Raw genomic sequence first — 19,035 nt, 5'->3', positions numbered from 1 at the left:
AAATGAAGCTATAAGCGGTTGTCATGGAAACGCCTATGTGTGCAGATGATGTAACACACCGACAGGCTGTAGGCTTCGCAACTGGGACGTTGCCTTTCCCTCGCCGGAACAATCTCACGGATTAAATTATTCATTTCTTTAATTCACATAGCAAAAGGAATCCTAATTTTCTTGGTTATGTGCAACTCTCTTCCATTTGTCTAAGGTCTGTCATCCCCTCTTTCTCTGAAACCTACCCCAGCTTCCTACATTCTAGCCCCAAATCACTGAATCTGACAAAATCAAGTGGAGGAAAGGCAGTGGAAATCTGATGCTAACATCTGTACTTATAGAGAGAAAATATAAGATTTTAAGCTAAAAATTAATAATATAGACAGTGTTCCTTTCTGATGAGGGCATGGTGACCAGGGACTAAATGTTTACCTGTCCTGAACAAGATGGCTTTGTTTGGAGCAGGACAGGGTCAAAGTGATACCTGATGCAGAGAGTGTAAAGCAGACAGGCACCAGCCCCAAATGAACACATCACCATAGCAAGGTGCAGGGATAAGAGAAAAGGAGCATCTGCTTACCCCCTCCCATGTCCAATTGAGGGAATCGAGATTAATAAAAATAATTCTTTGGAGAATGATTCCACTCTATCCTACCCTGTTTTGCAATGAACAACCTCAATAACCTTACAGCAACAGTAGAATAACTTTTCTTCTTTTTTTAAAGGAAGCAAAAAAGACGATCCCTGGAAATTATTTTAAAATAAAAAATATCCTGGCCTGCGCCTCCCCCCCCCCACCCCCACTGCACTTTAGATGAACCTGTGATATTGTAGCAATGGCCCTTGAAGTGCAGTGGGGAGGTGATTTAGGAGAATATTAAAGGCAATGTGGAGATTCAAGGCGCCTCTCTCAGGGAGATCTGGAGAAATACGCAGCACAGATGGGCCGAGCAGATTAAACATTTCCGTCACATTGTTTCCAAATTGTGTTGTGGTGCCTGAGGCTGGTACTGCGGTCAGAGCAAAATAGAGTGGTGCAGAGCTGCGAGCTGCACAGTTTATGGAATACATATTAATACGCCAGTCTCACATGGTATCACCATTCTATCAGCTCCGAAATGGTGCTGTCTCTATTGTTCCTGAATTCTGCACTTAGCACCTTGCTTTCTCCTGTCTGCAAAGTGTTTACCTTCCCTTTATCCTTCCTCTCCTTTTTAGTCAAAGTTCAAGTTGTGTGTTTCTCATTTCTCTTTTCCATACAGCCCTGTTCCGCCTTCCCTCTTACCTTTACAGCTTATGATTTTTCTGTCATGCACACTATGTATTTTGCCCACACTTCCATCACCAACAATGTCCAGTGTGTGCGCGGGTCCTGCACCCCTCCCTAGCCTTGACTTGGTCATTATCCACTCACACCCAGTTCAGGACATCAGTTCAGACTTGAGGCTGAATAGTCCCTTGCACTCAGGGCTCTCAGACCCTCCATCTAGCTGACACATTCCTCTTCTCAGAACACTCAGCTCTTTGCCGGGGGTGAGCTTTGTGGAGTTGTTGCCATGTTCCCCCCACCCCAGCTGCTGTCGCTGGCCACCAGCCTTTCAATGTCCCCTTTCTTAGACTCAAAGCCCCCCATCCCTGGCCCCGGCTCCAGTCTCACCAATGTCTAGGTTAGCAGGTTCCCTGAAACATGGCAATAAATAAAACTAGTTCAATTGAGGCAAATTTAGTGATACATCTTTATTATGATTTATAGACCAAAACTCTGAATAATGGAAAAAAGAGAAAACGATTGCCAAGAACCTAAAACACGGTGTGAAACAGCCTGGAGAGGCCGCCAAGCTACCCAAGGTTTCAGCCAAGCATTGGGCTCTGATCCTTTCACAGGTTCCAACAGAACTAATCCACTGTCGACCCAACTGACCACTTGCCTTCTCCTTTGGTAAAATCTCTTCCTAAAACCATTTGTCCTGAAAAATGGGCACCTGTTTGTCTGTGGTGAACAATTGTTTTTCTCAGCAATTGGAAGGGTGCTGAGTTAGAGCCCTCAATTTATTTAATCACTTTCGATAGCCTCAGAAAACATTAAATTTCCAAAGCTGGATTTCAGTAGAGAAATTGTAGGCCAACCCAGAGTAAAAATATGATGTTTTTGGCTCAGCTTGGAATATTACAATCTACTCTGCTTAGGAATTCAAATTTCCCATCTTTACTAATGATAATGTATGATGTACAGGCACTAATAAGAGAAATAAGCAATCATAAACCAATAATTCTGTGATTGATTGGCCTTTCCCATACATATGTGAAGCATTTATTGATCTTTCATGTTAGGGGCTGATTGATTGTTCCCTTGAAGAGGTAGTCTCTTGTTTACAAGCACTGAAATAGTGAACTTTGATGGTTAAAAGAATAAAAGTATGAGACATTTTCTGTGAATCTTGTTCCACAGAGGCTTATCGAAGCCCAATTCAATGTGAAAAGAGAACATTTCCATTAGGAACATTCTCAGGGGAACCAGCAGTGTCAAGCAGTTTGCTCCAAAAGCCATCATGTGGATTTGAATGGAAGCTATAAGAAGACACCACAACTTTTAAGTCACAGTTAAAGAGATGGCCTTAGCGCTTCCCTGGTGGTGCAGTGGTTGAGAGTCCGCCTGCCGATGCAGGGGACACAGGTTCGTGCCCCGGTCCGGGAAGATCCCACATGCCGCGGAGCGGCTGGGCCCATGAGCCATGGCCGCTGAGCCTGCGTGTCCGAAGCCTGTGCTCCACCACGGGAGAGGCCACTATAGTGAGAGGCCCGCGTACCGCAAAAAAAAAAAAAAAAAGAGATGGCCTTAGAAGGGATAAGCAAGCTTGGTCAGCCTTTGAAGAAGGAATAGACTTGGCAGCTGGAAGGCTGAAGCCTTGGAAACCCAGAATGGCAGGATTCTTGATTTCCTTCCACTGTTTTTTAAAAGTGGGGGTAGGGGTGAGATGGCCACACTGGGCCAAAGAGCAGATACAGGCCATAAAGATCATTGTACTTTCCCCCTAAAGTGCTGGTTGGTCAACTGTAGAGGGTTCATAAACCCTTTGAGAATCTGATGAGAGGTCTGGGCCTCACCCCAGTGATAAAACGCATGTACACATGCACACAAATTTTACACCAGTTTTAAGGAGTTCAAAGATCCCTTCACATGCATCCACAGAGAGGCCATGGGTCAGAGACTCCAGTTTAAGAATCTGTGCCCTAGAGGATGGTGATTTCCTTTTGTTGGAAAAGCCTAGGATTCACTGAGCCTAGAAATTGAATTCTCAGCCCAAGACTGGATGGTCATTCCAGGTCATGTCTGTGCTACTCCAGGGGAGCCATGGAAGAGCTTAAACAAATAGGAACCAGCAGGGAGGAGAGAAATTAATATGTAGCAATCATGGAGTAAGGGTATTTAATCTCTTTTAAGGCTTATGATAGGCGCCTGCTGGTTTTCCCCCTGATATCCCCTGACACCTACTGACAGGGTATTTGCAGCCACACAGGGACTCAGGGCCCTGTGACAGGAGGAGCACTGAGAAGGGCCATGATAGTCTTGAAGCTATAAACAGCAATAGGAAACCACTGGAGGCAGAGTCAAGCTGTGCGGCGAGCCCGTGGTTGGTGGCCATATTGCTTTTTGTTTATAGAATTTGCTGTTCTTTTTATGGCAGGTTTGGTAGGGGTTTCTTTTCCTTGTTGATGGAGATTAGCAGCACAAATCCTTTTAGGGCAGTGTGCAAGCCCCCATAAACACTTTTGATTGTTGCTGATAGTGAGCGTGTGCCTATTTCAGATTCCCTCAATACTCTGCTCATCCAGGCCAATAGCTTCTCCAACCAGATAACGGAGTCCAAACAGCCAACCTTCGTTTTTAAGACTCCTTCATCTGAGGGGTTCAAGGAGGTGGGGCAGGGTTGATGTTGAGGAAAACAGATGTTTGATCAAGCCTAGAAATATTTACGATGAGAACAAGCCACACATTGTACTATCTTTGAGTGTAAGTCTTCTTGAAAGATTTTGTGGCAAGAAGCAAGCACTGATGTAAAGGGTTTGGGGTTTTTTTAAATAGCTTTTTATATTCTTATCCAAATCATCTTCACTTAACCAGTTTGTATAATCAACATCTTAGCTCTACCACACACAGTGTATAGAATAGAGAGTTACGGAGTGGGGAGCCTGTATAATTCTGATACCCTAACATTGTCACTTGTAGGTGTGCATCCCCACCTTGAAGGTAGAAACACTTCCGCATTGAGGATTTCAGGTCTCCTGGGACTGTCTCAGGCATTTTTCCAGTCAGTCCTTCCAAACATCTGGGCAAAAAGAAGTCAAACTTTATTGAAAATGTTGATACCAGGAATTCAGTTCTCTCTGCCATCCCAAAACTAAAATCCAAGAATCAGCAACTTAATAAAAATGCAGTAAATTAGCACCTCTAGACAAGAGCAGAGTTCATTCAGAGCTGGGGTCTGCCTGGCTGAGCCAGTACTCTCTCCATTTTAATAGTTTAATAAAAATTAGCATAATTAACGAACATCTGTATGATCCAGAGTGGTGCAATTTGGCACTTGGAAACGAGGGCTTAAGCATGATTGCTGTGAGTTTAATGTTGTTTTAATTCTTTTTGGCGCTGCGCAGTGAAATAAACGTTTGGTGGTGATAGTTCTCCGCCGGATCTCATTTGCATTTTTCTCCCTTTGATTATGAGCAATTGTGGACTCCCCAGTAATTCATCAAAGTAGAAATTATTTTAACATACCTCGTGGTGTTCAGACTGGGCTGGAGCAATGCATGGTGGGGTGGTGATAGGAGAAGAAAAGGCTAGAAATATTCCATTCACGCTTTAAACATCTCAGCCCTGTAGCCTTTTTCGGGTATCCAGCCAAGGGATGAAATCTGGAAGACAGTGAGATCCCAAGACCTGTAGGTGCTTTGATTAAGCTCCTAGGCTACCACAGCAGGATGCATATGGTCTCTGAGACTGTGCCATCCTCCTTACACTTCTGCTTGCTCTTTTGTTTTGAAGGGCAGAGAGTTGATTGCACACACCCCAGTTCCCACCTCTGTGGTGAGAATGCCACATCTGCGGTCGGCAGGGTCAGTGTTCCCCTCGAGCAAGAGCGCACTGACTGGGAGCCGGCCTTTGCAGGTGTCCTGCTGTGCCTCATCTGCTTCCCGTTTGCACCCTCTTCAAGTTGGCAGAGAGCACCTTCCCAAGGCTCTGTTCCTACTCCTGGCCTTACGGCTGAAGGGGGATGCTGCCAAGTGGGCGTCAGAGTTGGAAGTCGTGAACGGTCCCTAGGGAGAGAATGCCATAGCTGAGCCCCTCAGGTGACAAAGATGACAGCATGTGGCAGTAGAAGACCACACCTCACACATGTGTAAGCAAGCTGACTTTTATCAAAAGACTGTCAGACAACATGGTGCCCACCCTCTGCCAGTGAGACAGCAGAAGAGCTGAAGCTAGAGTTTTTAAGATAGAGTATGCGTTTCCCCCACACAGCAAGGCCCTGTCGACATGGCCACTGCTGCGACATACTAATGCAAGGCAACCCTACAAGAAAACTTAAGGCAGAAACTGCCCAAACTTCGGTGTTGGGAAATGGACAGTAACATAACTCGTACCGAGAGGAGCTTTAAAATGTCCTGCCGTGGGAATTCCCTAGCGGTCCAGTGGTTAGGACTTGGCACTTCCACTGCCAGCCCTGGGTTCTATCCCAGGGAACTAAGATCCTGCAAGCCTTGTGGCACGGCCAAAAAATAATAATAATAAAACAATAAAATAAAATGTCCTGACAGGCATAGGCTGAGGAATTCTGGGTAATCTCCCATACAGCAGTGCAGACTGTAGGGGGAAGCTGGCCTCCCTCCTGGGGGAGGGGGGCAATGAGAAGGTGCTGTGGGAATGAGAAGGTGCTGTAGGGGGAGGGGAGTGGACACATTCATTTATTTATGACAGATTTTTAAAAGGTAATTCCCTGTTCCTTTTAGGATAAGCTCAGTAGTCTCACTTCTTATGGCATCTGAGATGCTCTTCATGGTATTTAGGGAGCCATTTGGAGAAACTGTCTCCAAAGGCAATTGCTCTCTTCCTGCCACAACCATTTCAATCACCAGGAAATATCTTGGAGTTTGTTGTAACTAATCTGCTCAACTGAGAGTATAAATCCCCACTGTTCCCTTCATTTCTTCGTAACCTCATTTAACAAAGTTTTTTGGGGCCCCATTCTGTGCCAAGCACCATGCTGACTGCTGGGAATACAAGAGCAAACAAAACCAACAAGGTCCCAGCTCCCACAGGACTTTCCACCCAGTGACTGGCAGTGAGACAAAGGCCGTCAGATACAAGGCAGCGTGATGATTCATTTCCAGGGAGGCACAGGGCACAGGCGCTGTGGACCACAGAGCTGGGGCCCTCACTTAGAGAGTGGCAAGGAGAGGCTTCTGAAGAGGCCACAGAGACTCAGGAATTGAAATCTGAAGGCTGCTTAGGAGTCAGCCCTATGGAAGGGAGGAGGGAAGTAGAGGCTAAACAGGCAGAGGAAAGGCTCCATGGTGAGAGACCCTGAGGCCCATGGGAGTAGCAAAGACAAGTTCTGTTTTACTAAGGGTCGACTAGATTTAGGGAATAAATGACAATGCTGGGCAGTGAATGGAACTAGATCATGCAGGGCTTTGTCCACCTTTTTAAGAAGTTGACAGTAGGCAGTAGGATCTCACTAAGGTTTCAAGCAGAGCCGTGATATTATCAATGTGCCTTTTAGAAAGATTCTGGCTGCACAATGAAAAGCAGATTGGAGGAGAACAAGAATGGAGACACAGAAACCAATTTGGAGGTTGTTTCTGTAGTCCTCAGGAGAGGTGACAGTGACATGACTCTAGGCTATTGCCAACGGTAATGGAGAGAACTGGATGGATTCCAGTAACATTTTGGATAGAGAATTGACAGAACTCAAGGACTGATTGGAAGAGGAGGGTGAAATTGGGAATGACTCTTGGGTTTCTGGCTTGAGTAACTGAGTGCATAGCGGTATCACTCACTGAGACACAGAACACAGGTGGTCAAGATACTCTGTGAATGGGAATGGATACAGAGGCAAGATGATGGTTAAATTTAGGACACAGTGAGTTTGAGAAGCTTGATGGACTTGCACTTCGGTATTGGGATCCAACCCTTAGAGATCTGGGCTGGAGCTATGGTTGTGAGTCATTTATACAGGCATGGTGGCTAAACCACAGAGGTGTATAAGATTGCTCAAGAAAAGTGCCTCAAGTCAGAAGAAGGCCAGGATAGAAACCCTGGAACACCACATTAAAAGGAGGGATAGAGGAAGATGAGGAGAATGAAAAGAAGCAACCAGAGAGGGGGGTAGGATGGAAACCAGGAGAGTATAATTATAGAAATTAAGAGAAGAAAATGCCTCAAGAAAGGTCCATAGTGCCAGCAATACTGAGAGATCAAGTAAATTAAGGACTGAAAAGTGCTCATAGAATTTGAGCAATAAGGAGGTTATAGGAAGCGTAAGTGGAATGACGGAGGTTGAAGCCAGCTTAGAGTGGCTCGAAGAGTGGATAGAAAGCAAGAAGTTGGGGCAGTAAGTGAAATAAATTCTTTCAATAAATTTGTGAATTGGCAGTGTAGACTAGTCAAAATGGGAAGCAGACATGCATTAGGGACTAAATAATTATTTTCAAAGACGAAAGAAACTTGAACACACTTCAGTGCTGACATAAGGAGCCATTTACATTAGAGGCAGAGGTCAGACTTCTTAGAACCTGGTCTCTAAGAACAAAAGCAGAAGGGTTACAGGTGCACATTAGGTAAGTTCCTGTTTGGGTGGCTGAAGGTTGACAGATCTGATGGCTTCTCTTTTCTCTTTGAAGGTGGAAAAGAGGTCAGCTGCTGAGAGGAAGGGGAGAGGCAGAGTTAGAGGAGGGGAGGTACACTAACAAAAAGAAACAAAAAGATAACCAGTTGACCCAGAATTTTAGTGTGTCAGCAACCTGGTTTTCTTTTTTTCCTAGAACTCAGCAGCCAGGTGGGCAAAAGGCAGACAGTTGGCTCCATGGTACCCAAATCCAGTTGAACTGGAATACATATATTTTCCATGTATTCCTAAATTTCACTTCCTTCAAAAGAAGGAAAACATGTTCTAGTGCTTTCAGGAATAGTCCTATAATGTTCAACATCTGCTGTGCTTTTGAGAAGCTCTTCTGTACTCAAGGAGCTCCGTTCTCAACCCTGTGAGCTCCACTCTCAAACCCTTCTTTTAAACCCTCTCATTCCCTTTCTTGTTTGCCCCTCCCTGTGGCTCTTATGTCCTGCCTGTCATTATTGATGGACCTGTCAACCTCTGACCTCTTCCAGGGGAGGAATCTAATGTTTAGAGTACCTACTATGTATCAGGCACTTTGAATTGTTTTCATGTCTGCGGCGTCACTTATATTCCCCACAACAGAGGGGTGATATTATCCCTACTCTTACAGAAGAGGAAGTTAAAGCCAGGAGACCCTCCGGTCACATGGTTACTAAATGACCAAGTGGGGACAAGATCCCAGTCTGTCTGACTCCGAAGCCCATTACTCTATGCTGTAAACTCCCAGGGAGCAAGCAGTGTTCTGATTCATCATCCATCTCAAGGGAACTCAAACAACACTTTGCACATAGAAGGTGCTTGGTAAATATTATTGATTTGCACTATGACCTGACTCCCTGAATACTTCAGTGCTCTGGCATTTTAGGGTGTGCCCAACTTTCCCCAAAGGAGCCGTTCCACTCTGCTTGGTAAAAGACATGCTCTTTAGGTTCAGCAATGGCACCAAATGTGCTAAATTTACAATGTAGACAGAAAGATGGCAAAAGAAAAGCAGTTTTTCTTCCTTCTAGATAACTTTTAAATTTAGTAATCCCATCAGGGGTGTTAATGAGTTGTACTGACAGTGTCTACAAAGAAACCACCCAACAGAATCTCCCATGTGATCATTTAACAGATTAACAAAGATTAACAGAAGCATGACTAAATTCCAACTGAAACCATCCTCTTGTCATTTTTCAGGAATATAACATGTATGGCTGGTGGGTTGGAGAACTGAACAGCCTCATTGGGATTGTTCCAAAGGAGTATCTCACCACCGCCTTTGAAGTGGAAGAAAGATGAAGCCCAGGTATCAGAACTATTGACAATGAATTTGTTGGCCATGCCTTTGTTTCTTTGTGAAGGATGAGAGTTGCCAGTGAAGTAGCTTTTCTTCATTTCCAAAAGTGATGCTGGTAATTCACCATTGAAAGAAGATAAGGCTGTAATTGTTTTTCCTAAATCGGGCGACTGTGTCAGTCAGGATTAGGTTCAACTACATGTGACAGAAAACTCAAAATAACAGTGATTAATTGTTATTAATTAACACAGAAATTTATTTTTCTCCTCTGTAAAAATCTGGAGGTAAGTAATCCAAGGTATCTAGGTCCCAGGTACCTTCTCTTTTTGCCCCACTGTGTGTGGTCAACATTCCCCAGGTTACCTCATGGCCCAAGATGGATGCTTCAGTTCAAGCTATCATGTCTGTATCCTACCCAGCAGGAAAGATAAAATGACAGGATAAGGGCACACCCTCTCCTTTTAAGGACATTTCACAGATGTTGCACACACCACTTCTGCTTACATCCCATTGGCCAGAACTTGGACATACAGAGACACCAAGCTGCAAAGAAAGCTTTCTTCTAGGTAGAATCTGTGTCCAGCTTAAAAGTGGAGTGGGGCAGGGTCAGGCCGGGACGGGGGCGGGCGGGCGGTGGTGGAACTAATAAATTTAAAAGGGAGAATGAATATTGGAGAATTAGGAATTTGTGCCACAAGGATGGATCTGTTTCTTTACGCACAGCTCTCAAATCCAGAGTACCATTTCCCCCAAATGCCCGTGTATTGCAATATGATTGGCAAAGATTAGGAATCCAGTATGAGGATTCCTATGGAACATAATCAAATTAACTTTTAGGTAACAAAGAATATGGATTGCATTTTATCAGCAAGAACCACATCATACTTTAAAACAGTAGAGTGAGTGCTTTGGGTGGGGTAACAATAGGATTAGAATTAGGATGGTGATGGAGGACACCAAGGCTAGCATGATATCACTAGCTCCATCTTCTGGCCTGAAATGGAAGCAGCCTTTATTGATGGGGTGAAGGATGTTATGTGTGACAGTGATACAAACTGGCCTTGGAATCTTTCAGACCAGGGCCCACTCTAGTGTGCAGCAGCAGTTGAGTGGTTCATTTAGGAAAATACATAAGGAGAGATCTTACTCTCTGATGCCCCTGTACAATCATGAAGCACCAGCTCGGGCCTCTCGCTCAAGGTTTGACTTTATGATTTTCTGAATGAGGACTCCATTTCCAGGCCATGAATGCAGAAGGCTTGGAATTTTTTTGTCAAATCTAAATAAATTCACCCTACTTCACTCTGTCATTTATTTCATGACAAACTTGTTTATCTCCTCATTCTCTTTGACCCAACAATTCCACATCTAGGAGTTTATCCTACAGCTACACTTGCACACGTGCAAAATGATATACACACAAGGTTGTTTGCAATAGCAAACTATTGGAAATGACCTAAATGTTCAATAGAGACCTCGCCAAGTAACTGTAGTAATTCAGGGAATTGAATACTATGCCACATTAGGAGATATCTGGTGGCGCAGTGGTTGAGAGTCCGCCTGCCGATGCAGGGGACACGGGTTCGTGCCCCGGTCCGGGAAGATCCCACATGCGGCAGAGCGGCTAGGCCCGTGAGCCATGGCCACTGAGCCTGCGCGTCCGGAGCCTGTGCTCCGAAACGGGAGAAGCCACAACAGTGAGAGGTCCGCATACCGCAAAATAAAAATAATAATTTAAAAAAAAAAAGCAGTGAAGGGTAGGTCTAATTTGCTCCATTTGTGTAAAGAGGGAGTCTCCAATTGCTTATATATGTATGAGTTACCGCTGGAAGGAGAAAGAAGAGGATAACACTGGTTGCCTCCAATGACAGAGAAATTGCGTGACTGTGACACAGGGTAGGAGGGAGACACTTTTTACTCTATGCCCTTTTATATCTTCTATATTTTGAATCATAAAAGCAAATTTGTGTAGTTTTCCTCCTTTAGGACACATACCCTTCTCTCTACCCCACCTTCATGAAGAAACTGATGATCAAGCTCTCCCACTCCCTGTACCATCCAGCCCAACAACATCATGGGCTCTTCCCTGTACAGAAGAGACCCAGGTCTCTGACACCCACCGTGTAGTAACTGTAAACCACCAATGAGACAAGTGAGAAGAGGCATCTTCAGCAGACCTGTTACTAAACCTGCCTCGTCATAGCTGAGCCCATCTCTAAACATCTCCACATACCCACTTCTGCCTTTTCCCCAGGCTTGTCACAGAGAAGGTGAGAGAGAGAGAAACCTTTGGAGGAAGAAGTTGCTGGTTGCTTTGGCTGGTTTGAAAAGCACGAATAAACCTCAGATTTGGTTCCTTGCCCTATGTGATGGTGTTGTGTTTCTTTTTGTACTGGTATCAAAATGCTGGCTCTGGGCATTCTTATCACCTCCAAACAAAGTGGGAAGGGAGGATTTCCCTGGCGGTCCATCGGTTAAGACTCCACGCTCCCAATGCAAGGGACGTGGGTTCAATCCCTTGGTCAGGAAACTAAGATCCCACATGCCTCGCAGCCAAAAGCAAACAAAAACAAACAAACAAAAACCACCAAGTGGGAAGGGAGAGCCTGAAAGAAAACAAAAGCCCAAACACAGAAGAGGGCTTGCAATTGTCTTTCAGGGCAGGACCATCTCTGGAACCCAGGCTTGCCCGGTTTCTGGTCGGCTTCTCAGACTTCCTTTCACTGCCTACTTGTTATTTTTTTCTTTTGTGTTCACTCTGTCTGAAATGAGACAGGGCTAGAAGCGAGTCTTTGGAGTCAGCACATGGGAGAGTTCCCTTTTGGGCCTCAGTTAACAACCCCACTGTGTCCTGCAGGCTGAGGGAGTGCTGTGGGGAGGGCTTGTGTCTATATGACCCTGTTTCCTTTTCCTGTTGCCTGTGCCTAGCACTCGGGTTATCTGTGCCTTCAAGAGGCAGCAAAACATAATGGTTAAGAACATAAACTTTGGGACTTCCCTGGCGGTGGTCCAGTGGTTGAGACTTCGCCTTCCAATGCAGAGAGTGTGGGTTCCATCCCTGGTCAAGGAGCTGAGATCCCACATGCCTTGCAGCCAAAAAACCAAAGAACATAAAACAGAAGCAATATTGTAACAAAGTCAATACAGACTTTGAAAATGGTCCACCAAAAAAAAAAAATCTTTAAAAAAGAAAAAAAGAACATAAACTTTGAGAGAATTCGCTGGTGGTCCAGTGGTTAAGACTCAGGCTTTCACTGCTGGCGCGGGTTTAATCCCTGGTCACCGGAACTAAGATTCCCCAAGCTGCGAGGCGCAGCCCAGAAAAAAAAAACATAAACTTTAGGACCAGACAACCTGGAAATAAGTCCCGGTTCCCTGTATACTACATATGTTCTCTAAGAGCAAGTTACTTGACCTTTTACGCCACAATTTCCTCACCTTAGAAGGGGTATACTCCATCTCACCAGGTCATTAGGAGATTAAAGGAGTTAACGTGTAAGGTACCTGGAACACCACCTGGCACGTAGTAAGTTACTGCTCAGTAAGGTTTAGTTATATTATTGCCTGACTTTCTACACAAGAAATTTTGAGAGATGGGCAACTGAGCAGCCATAGAAATTTTATCTTCGAAGCTGCCTATTCTATTCAGAGCTGTTCTAGCTTGGCAGTAGCCTTCCTCGCCTCTTAACAACAATATCACAGCCCTGCAGTAAGACACCATTTCATGTCACCAAAGAGAGAAACTGGGAGCAAACAGGGATGTTGTCAGTGGATTCCAAGTTTCTCCAAAGATCCTATGCCAGCTATTCATTTCCAGATTTTTCTGACCCAGGAGTAAAACAAAAGAAAGCTTTGTTATATGTGATGGATAAAGAAGTAACAAAAGGGGGACAATTTAAGTCTGGAAGGGGAAAAAAAGAGATAAAAGGCACTACAGAACTGTCCATAACGTCCCCTCCACTTTACACAGGGTGCCAAAGGAGAAGCAACCACTAGGTGGCAGCAGATGAGCAGATGAACCAAAGGGAACCAATTGCCTTCCGCTTTAGGAAACTTTGCACCAATCCCAGCCTACAGGTAAAGACAATGGGCATTGTTAAAGTGGTTAATGGAAGGAGCAAACAGAAACCCCTCTGTGCCCAACTGCCCCCTCCCTAGAGAACCCTCAGGGACCCAACTCTGGAAGGCTGGGTGGCTAACAGGAGAGAATACCACTGTGCCACCGCTCCATGACTAAGACACCAGAAAAGGGGAAACCAGAGGAGGAAGAGGGGGTATCTGGGGCCGGGTCAGAAGGGGAATGAAAAAGGAGCAAGGTCAGGTACTTTCTCCACTCTGCACAGTTCAACACTCTCTCAGTGGCATGGCCATTGGCTTCCGGTATTTAAAACAAAACCCCCTTAGTGCAATAGTCCTTTCTATACCTCCAGACCTGAGGAAACCAGCAACTTGCCAAACTGCAAAGGTCTTTTGGCACCTCAGTCTACTGCACCACACTCACGTTCTAGCTGTAAAACTTAGAGGAAAAAGTAGATTGGCCCTAAAAGATATAAACAAATGGACTAATTGGGAATCTGGTCCATAGCCATCTGGCTATTTCTGACCTTATAACATGCTGGAAAAGATAGTGCAAGTTCGAGACTATCTACAGACAAAGGGCATTCTCTGTTAGGGGAAAGTTCTAAAGGAGACCTCTGGGAAGTAGTGGATTCCTACAGTCTGCCTGAAGCTAAACCTCACCCAGCAGACCTGCTCAGTTCCACAGCCACCATCTCAGCCAACAGCCTCAGAAAGCAACTGGCTAATCAGATTACTGCTTCTCTGTTTGACTCCACTAACCAAATCCCCACCTTACTGCCTGTGACTAACTGGATAACGGGCATTAGACCACTTAACTAACCACATTATATGTAGGATGGCTGCTTAAAAGCCACTAATTACTCTAGCACATGAAACTGGAGAGGGTAAGAGGTGGGAGGCCCTTTTCCTCCCTTGATATTATGTAAAGGAGAGAAAATAAGAAAGCTAAAATCCTATGTTTAAGAAGCAAATGCATATCTGCCCTTCACAGATATATAGTAATTTACACAGAACTTACTGACTTCCACTGGATAACCTGACCTGAGGTGGGTACAGTTTGGCCTGCCTCATCCAAGCTGATAATCTGAGAATACTAAATGCTCTGAAAGCAATCTTTCAGCTACATTTCATTAAAAATACATTTTTCCAGTGTGTTTCCTCTGTCATCCATATAGCAAAATAGCATAGACATTGTTTTACAATTACCTCAGTATTCAATTTTCCCACACAATGGTCTGTTATATCTCTTAGAAATCTGTGTTTAATTCAAATCCAACGACATCTTTTCCCTCTGGTGAATAAAAATGGGAAAGAGAAGAGAATTCCTATTAAGTCTCATTCCCTAAACCCAGACATTTTGATTCTATTTAAAGAGGGGCCAACTAAATGTCCTCCCTCCTGTTAGATACTTTATCTAAACATAATATGTAAGCGATAGCCTAGATTTCAAGTTATCCTTAACTGTTTTAGCACCTTAGCTTGCTCAGTTGCACCACCTTATTTGTAATCAGTTAGTCTTTGCAAGTGGCAAAACTGAGGATCTGAAAGGTGGTGACTTGAACAAAAATCACACAAAATCTGCTGTTGAAGAGGAAATGAAATGAGGGACTCTTGAAAATCTCAGGCTGCCGCTCTGCTTATTGAATCACTTGAGTTCTGTTGCAGTGAGACACCTCCAGTGACACATTTCCAAAATCCACATTTCACACCAATCACTTACATCACAATAAAGCAGTGGTGTCATGAAGCATGTGTCTGTGTTGGGGGGGGCTGGGGAGGGGGGGCAGTCCTGCCTTTATAAATCAGTCTGAGAAAGAGGGAGTTGAAGAAAAGCAAGAGGGGATTCCCTGGTGGCGCAGTGGTTGAGAGGCCGCCTGCCGATGCAGGGGACACGGGTTTGTGCCCCGGTCCGGGAAGATCCCACATGCCGCAGAGCGCCTGGGACCGTGAGCCATGGCCGCTGAGCCTGCGCTCCGCAACGGGAGAGGCCACAACAGTGAGAGGCCCGCGTACCGCAAAAAAAAAAAAAAAAGAGAAGCAAGAAAGGAAAAAAAGAATCCAACGTATGTTTGTATGTTCCTCCTTCTTCGTTTTTTTCTTTCGTTCCTTCTCATCTTGAGAACAAAATTCTTGAATGTCAGGGACAGAGGTGCTTTAACCTTTGGCCAAAAGGAAGCTCTCCCTGCAGGTCTCTCCACCAGAAGCGACTCTGGAAGGATAAATCTTGAGTGGCACTGATTTGCTAATTCCCAGAGCACCAGCAAAATCTGTGGAGCTGACTTTAGAAAAAGCAGCTGTCTACATAGAGGATTATCCCTGCTACACAGCCCAGTGACTCAAACTAATTTTCTAGTTTGTGGATTACCACAGTCCCTTGCTTCCCCCTCCCTCCTGCCCAGCTATTTCATCTCCCATTAGAATTTACACAGATTGGGTAGGGAGCCTGAAACGTAAAACTAAAGAGATTTTTCTTCTTCAAGGGATCTGAATTATTCTCCCTATTTTCCTATCAAAAACTGTTCAGAAAATATGTTTTTCTTCTGTTTTTCTTTGTCTTTTCAGTTAGTATGAATTGATGACCACCCTTTTGCAACTCTTGAGATTCAATTAATGATATATTTTAAGATGCAGCCTATTTTGCACCAATATCTTTTCTAAATATGATGCCCCCGCCCCCCAAAAAACTATAGTATTAGAGGAAACTAAAATACAATTAATAGGCAACTATGTAGTTTATTTTCCAAATGGAGACACTTTTGAGAATGAAAGGGGGCATTATTAATAAGGATGCCATGACCGTAGATGTAAACCAGGATGAGTGGTCACCCTAAAAATAAGGCAAAATGGGCTGCCTAGTCACCAGGAGAGTGGGCAGTAGATAGAAACAGCCTGGTTCTCCTGGCCGATGCTTGGCAACATCCCTTCTAATGAAGTCCTCTCCCCTGCAGGCCTGGCTCCTAGGAAAACCCTGCCAACTAGGCTTTCTTTTCCTGATGCCCAGGCTGTTCCAAGGGACCTGGTGTCTCTGGCATCAAGCTGTTCGGGCGCTGGCTGGTCATCAGCAGCTGTGTGTGTTCAGTTCCCTCATGGGGCCCATCACCACCCGCCACCTGGCAGAGTGCCACTGAGGGAAGCGTTTCTGTGGCACTAGGCAAGAGTATGCCACTTCCCTGCCTCCTGCCATGGGAGTTAGCTCCAAGAGGCTTCTACTGCTGGTCCTCAAAGAAGGCATCTGGGTCCACTGTAGACACTCTTAGCCTGATGGTGAGCAGCTGGGCACCTTTTATGCCCCACATGCGATCATGGAACAGAAAACAGGATACAAAACCTCCCTTTTAACTACAGTCAGGCACTGGCATTGCTCTGCCCTGAATCACCAAGGTGGCACATGCACACCACCTACATTTACTGGATGCCTCCCACGGTGGGCACCCTGCTAAGCCTGTCATTAATATATTCCACCTCCAGGAAAGCACCTGCCATCTGGAGATTTGCGACCAAAGCAGTGCATTGGAGGTTTGGGGGCGGAGGGGGGATTTAGAGCTTATTGCCTCATTCTATTAGTACAGGGCTTCTCAACCTGGCACTATTGACATCTGGGGCCAGGTAGTTGTATGTTCTTGGGGCACCGTAGGATGTACAGCAGCATCTGGCCTCTACCCATTAGAAGCCAGTACTACTCCCCTCAAACCCCCCACCCATTCTGACAACCCAAAATGTCTCTAGACATTGTCGAATGTGCCCTGGGAACAAAACCACCCCTGGTGAAGAACCATTGTCTCAGGGCATTTGGGTGTGCGTAGGGCCAAGTACAGAGAAACTGCCCTGCCTTCTAGAAGTCTGGGCTTTAGCTACTGGATTACAGTGACAGAGAGAGGCTTATGAAGTTGAGAAGACAGAGAGTATAAATGTCATGAATTCCTCAGGGTTTAAGAACCAGGAAGCCAGCCCCCACGCTCCACAGGAATCTGAGATTTGCTCGCCTGCATTGCTGCAGATTTGCACTACAAGAATGATGTTTTCAAATGAATAAACCAGTGCTTGCCGATTTAGAGAGCGGCATCACAGTGAGTCCCTGTGGTAACTATCCTTTTTCCTGTTTCTGTAGCAGACATCTAAAAGGGGAGCCCTGAAAGTCTTGATCAGGACTGAGTTTAACACTGTGTACTACTTCGGAGCAAGAAACCCAGATTCATAGAAACAGTGTAGAAGCAGCTGCGGTGCAAGGGCCCGCACTGGCTCCCTGCGCTTTGTGCGGGACTGGGGCAGAAGTTGGGAGTCAGGACAGTCATCTCGTGGCTGTGATTTTCCTGGTCCTTCGTGTTAGTTTAGGGGAAAGTTCTCTCATACAAAATGACTCCCAGGAGCTCTGTCAAGAATCAAAAAAATAGGAGCACGTCCGGAGCCTGTGCTCTGCAACGGGAGAGGCCACAACAGTGACAGGCCCGCGTACAGCAAAAAAAAAAAAAGAATCAAAAAAATACAACAAAAGACAACCAAAACCCACTGCCAAGAGAGGATGAGGGGTCCAGCGCCTTTGTTGTCTTTGCCTGCAGAGGCCAGACAGGAGGGCCTTTGCTGGCCCTGCTGCCAGCCAGAGCCTAACCATGCTGCCTCCCATGGGCCCTGAATCTGAGGCACCTGGAAGGGTTATTAGCAGGATTGGAACTCATCCCTCTGCTGGGACTAGATCATAATTACAGTAATTTTCTAACAGAGCTCGGCAGTAGGACTGTTTAATCAGCATCTGACTCCCTTGTGCCCCCAGCCCTCATCGCTCAAGGAGAGGAGTGGGATGGCTCTTAAAGAGACAGTGCCGGCCTTTCAGCACTGCTAACAGATGTGCCCTAATTGGTAGAATATATCTAAGTCTCATAGCTTATAGCAGGCAGGTTAAATTGCCTCCAACAAACCAACACAGGTTCTCACTATCCTGGGCCTTCTGCTACAGGGCTTCGGGTCAGGCTGCTGGTGGGCCTGGCTTCCCACACCAACAAGGCCACCAGGGGAAGGGACACACACAGAGCTAGTATACCACCACAATGAGGAGCCTGCACACAGCAATGAAGACCCAATGCAGCCAAAAATAAATAAATAAATTTATTTTTTTAAAAAAAGATGCATATGAAACTTATTATGTTCACACAAGAAAACCCATCTCCTCCTACACACACACACACTTCCACCAAACAAAAGGAAACCCATGAGATTGGGATCACTTATCCTGGGTAACAGATGACTAGACTTGGACCACGAAACTAGCTGTCGGAAGAAAGGTGACTAGGGAATTCCCTGGCAGTCCAGTGGTTAGGACTCTGTGCTTCCACTGCAAGGGGCACAGGTTCAATCCCTGGTCAGAAAACTAAGATCCCACATGACGCATGGCACAGCCAAAAAAAAAAAAAAAAAAAAAATTAGGTAACTATAAGTCAGGCACAGAACCTACTTCAAACCAAAAATACTTCCATTCTACAAAACAACTCAGTAGGCCGCTCCCCCTAGTAGTTCCCTATCTTCCCTACAGAGGTTATCGGTGGCAGCCCTTAGTACACACAGGGACAGAGCAAAATGGGAGACAGGCAGATGGCACTGCCTAGATGAAGAGGAAAATCCATCTTTGCTGTTTTTCTGGTAATTCCAGGCCCATAGAAAAACTCTTCCCCTCTCAGGACATCTCCTTCCATGGTCTACACTCAACTCTGCACAAGACAGTGCAGGGATGGTGCCTGGCCTTAGATTAACTGAGGTGCTGTTGTATGCACTGCTGATAATGGATCATTAAAAAAGCCAAGA

The 19,035-nt window shown here is 45.3% G+C and overlaps 1 protein-coding gene across 1 annotated transcript in view; it reads left to right on the top strand.

Moving 5' to 3' along the window:
- The window catches only part of SKAP1 (src kinase associated phosphoprotein 1), a 283,028-nt gene extending 271,507 nt beyond the window's left edge, over positions 1-11,521 (top strand). Inside the window, exons 12-13 of the mRNA XM_012537805.2 lie at positions 9,063-9,171; positions 11,417-11,521. Of these exons, the coding sequence (XP_012393259.1) occupies positions 9,063-9,164 (102 nt within the window). The 3' untranslated portion in view covers positions 9,165-9,171; positions 11,417-11,521. The remainder of the gene's footprint in view (positions 1-9,062; positions 9,172-11,416) is intronic.
- The last annotated feature ends 7,514 nt before the right edge of the window (positions 11,522-19,035 follow it).

This window comes from Orcinus orca, chromosome 19 (genome assembly GCF_937001465.1).
Source record: "Orcinus orca chromosome 19, mOrcOrc1.1, whole genome shotgun sequence".
NCBI lineage: Eukaryota > Metazoa > Chordata > Mammalia > Artiodactyla > Delphinidae > Orcinus > Orcinus orca.
This window is presented reverse-complemented; position numbering and strand designations above follow the sequence as displayed.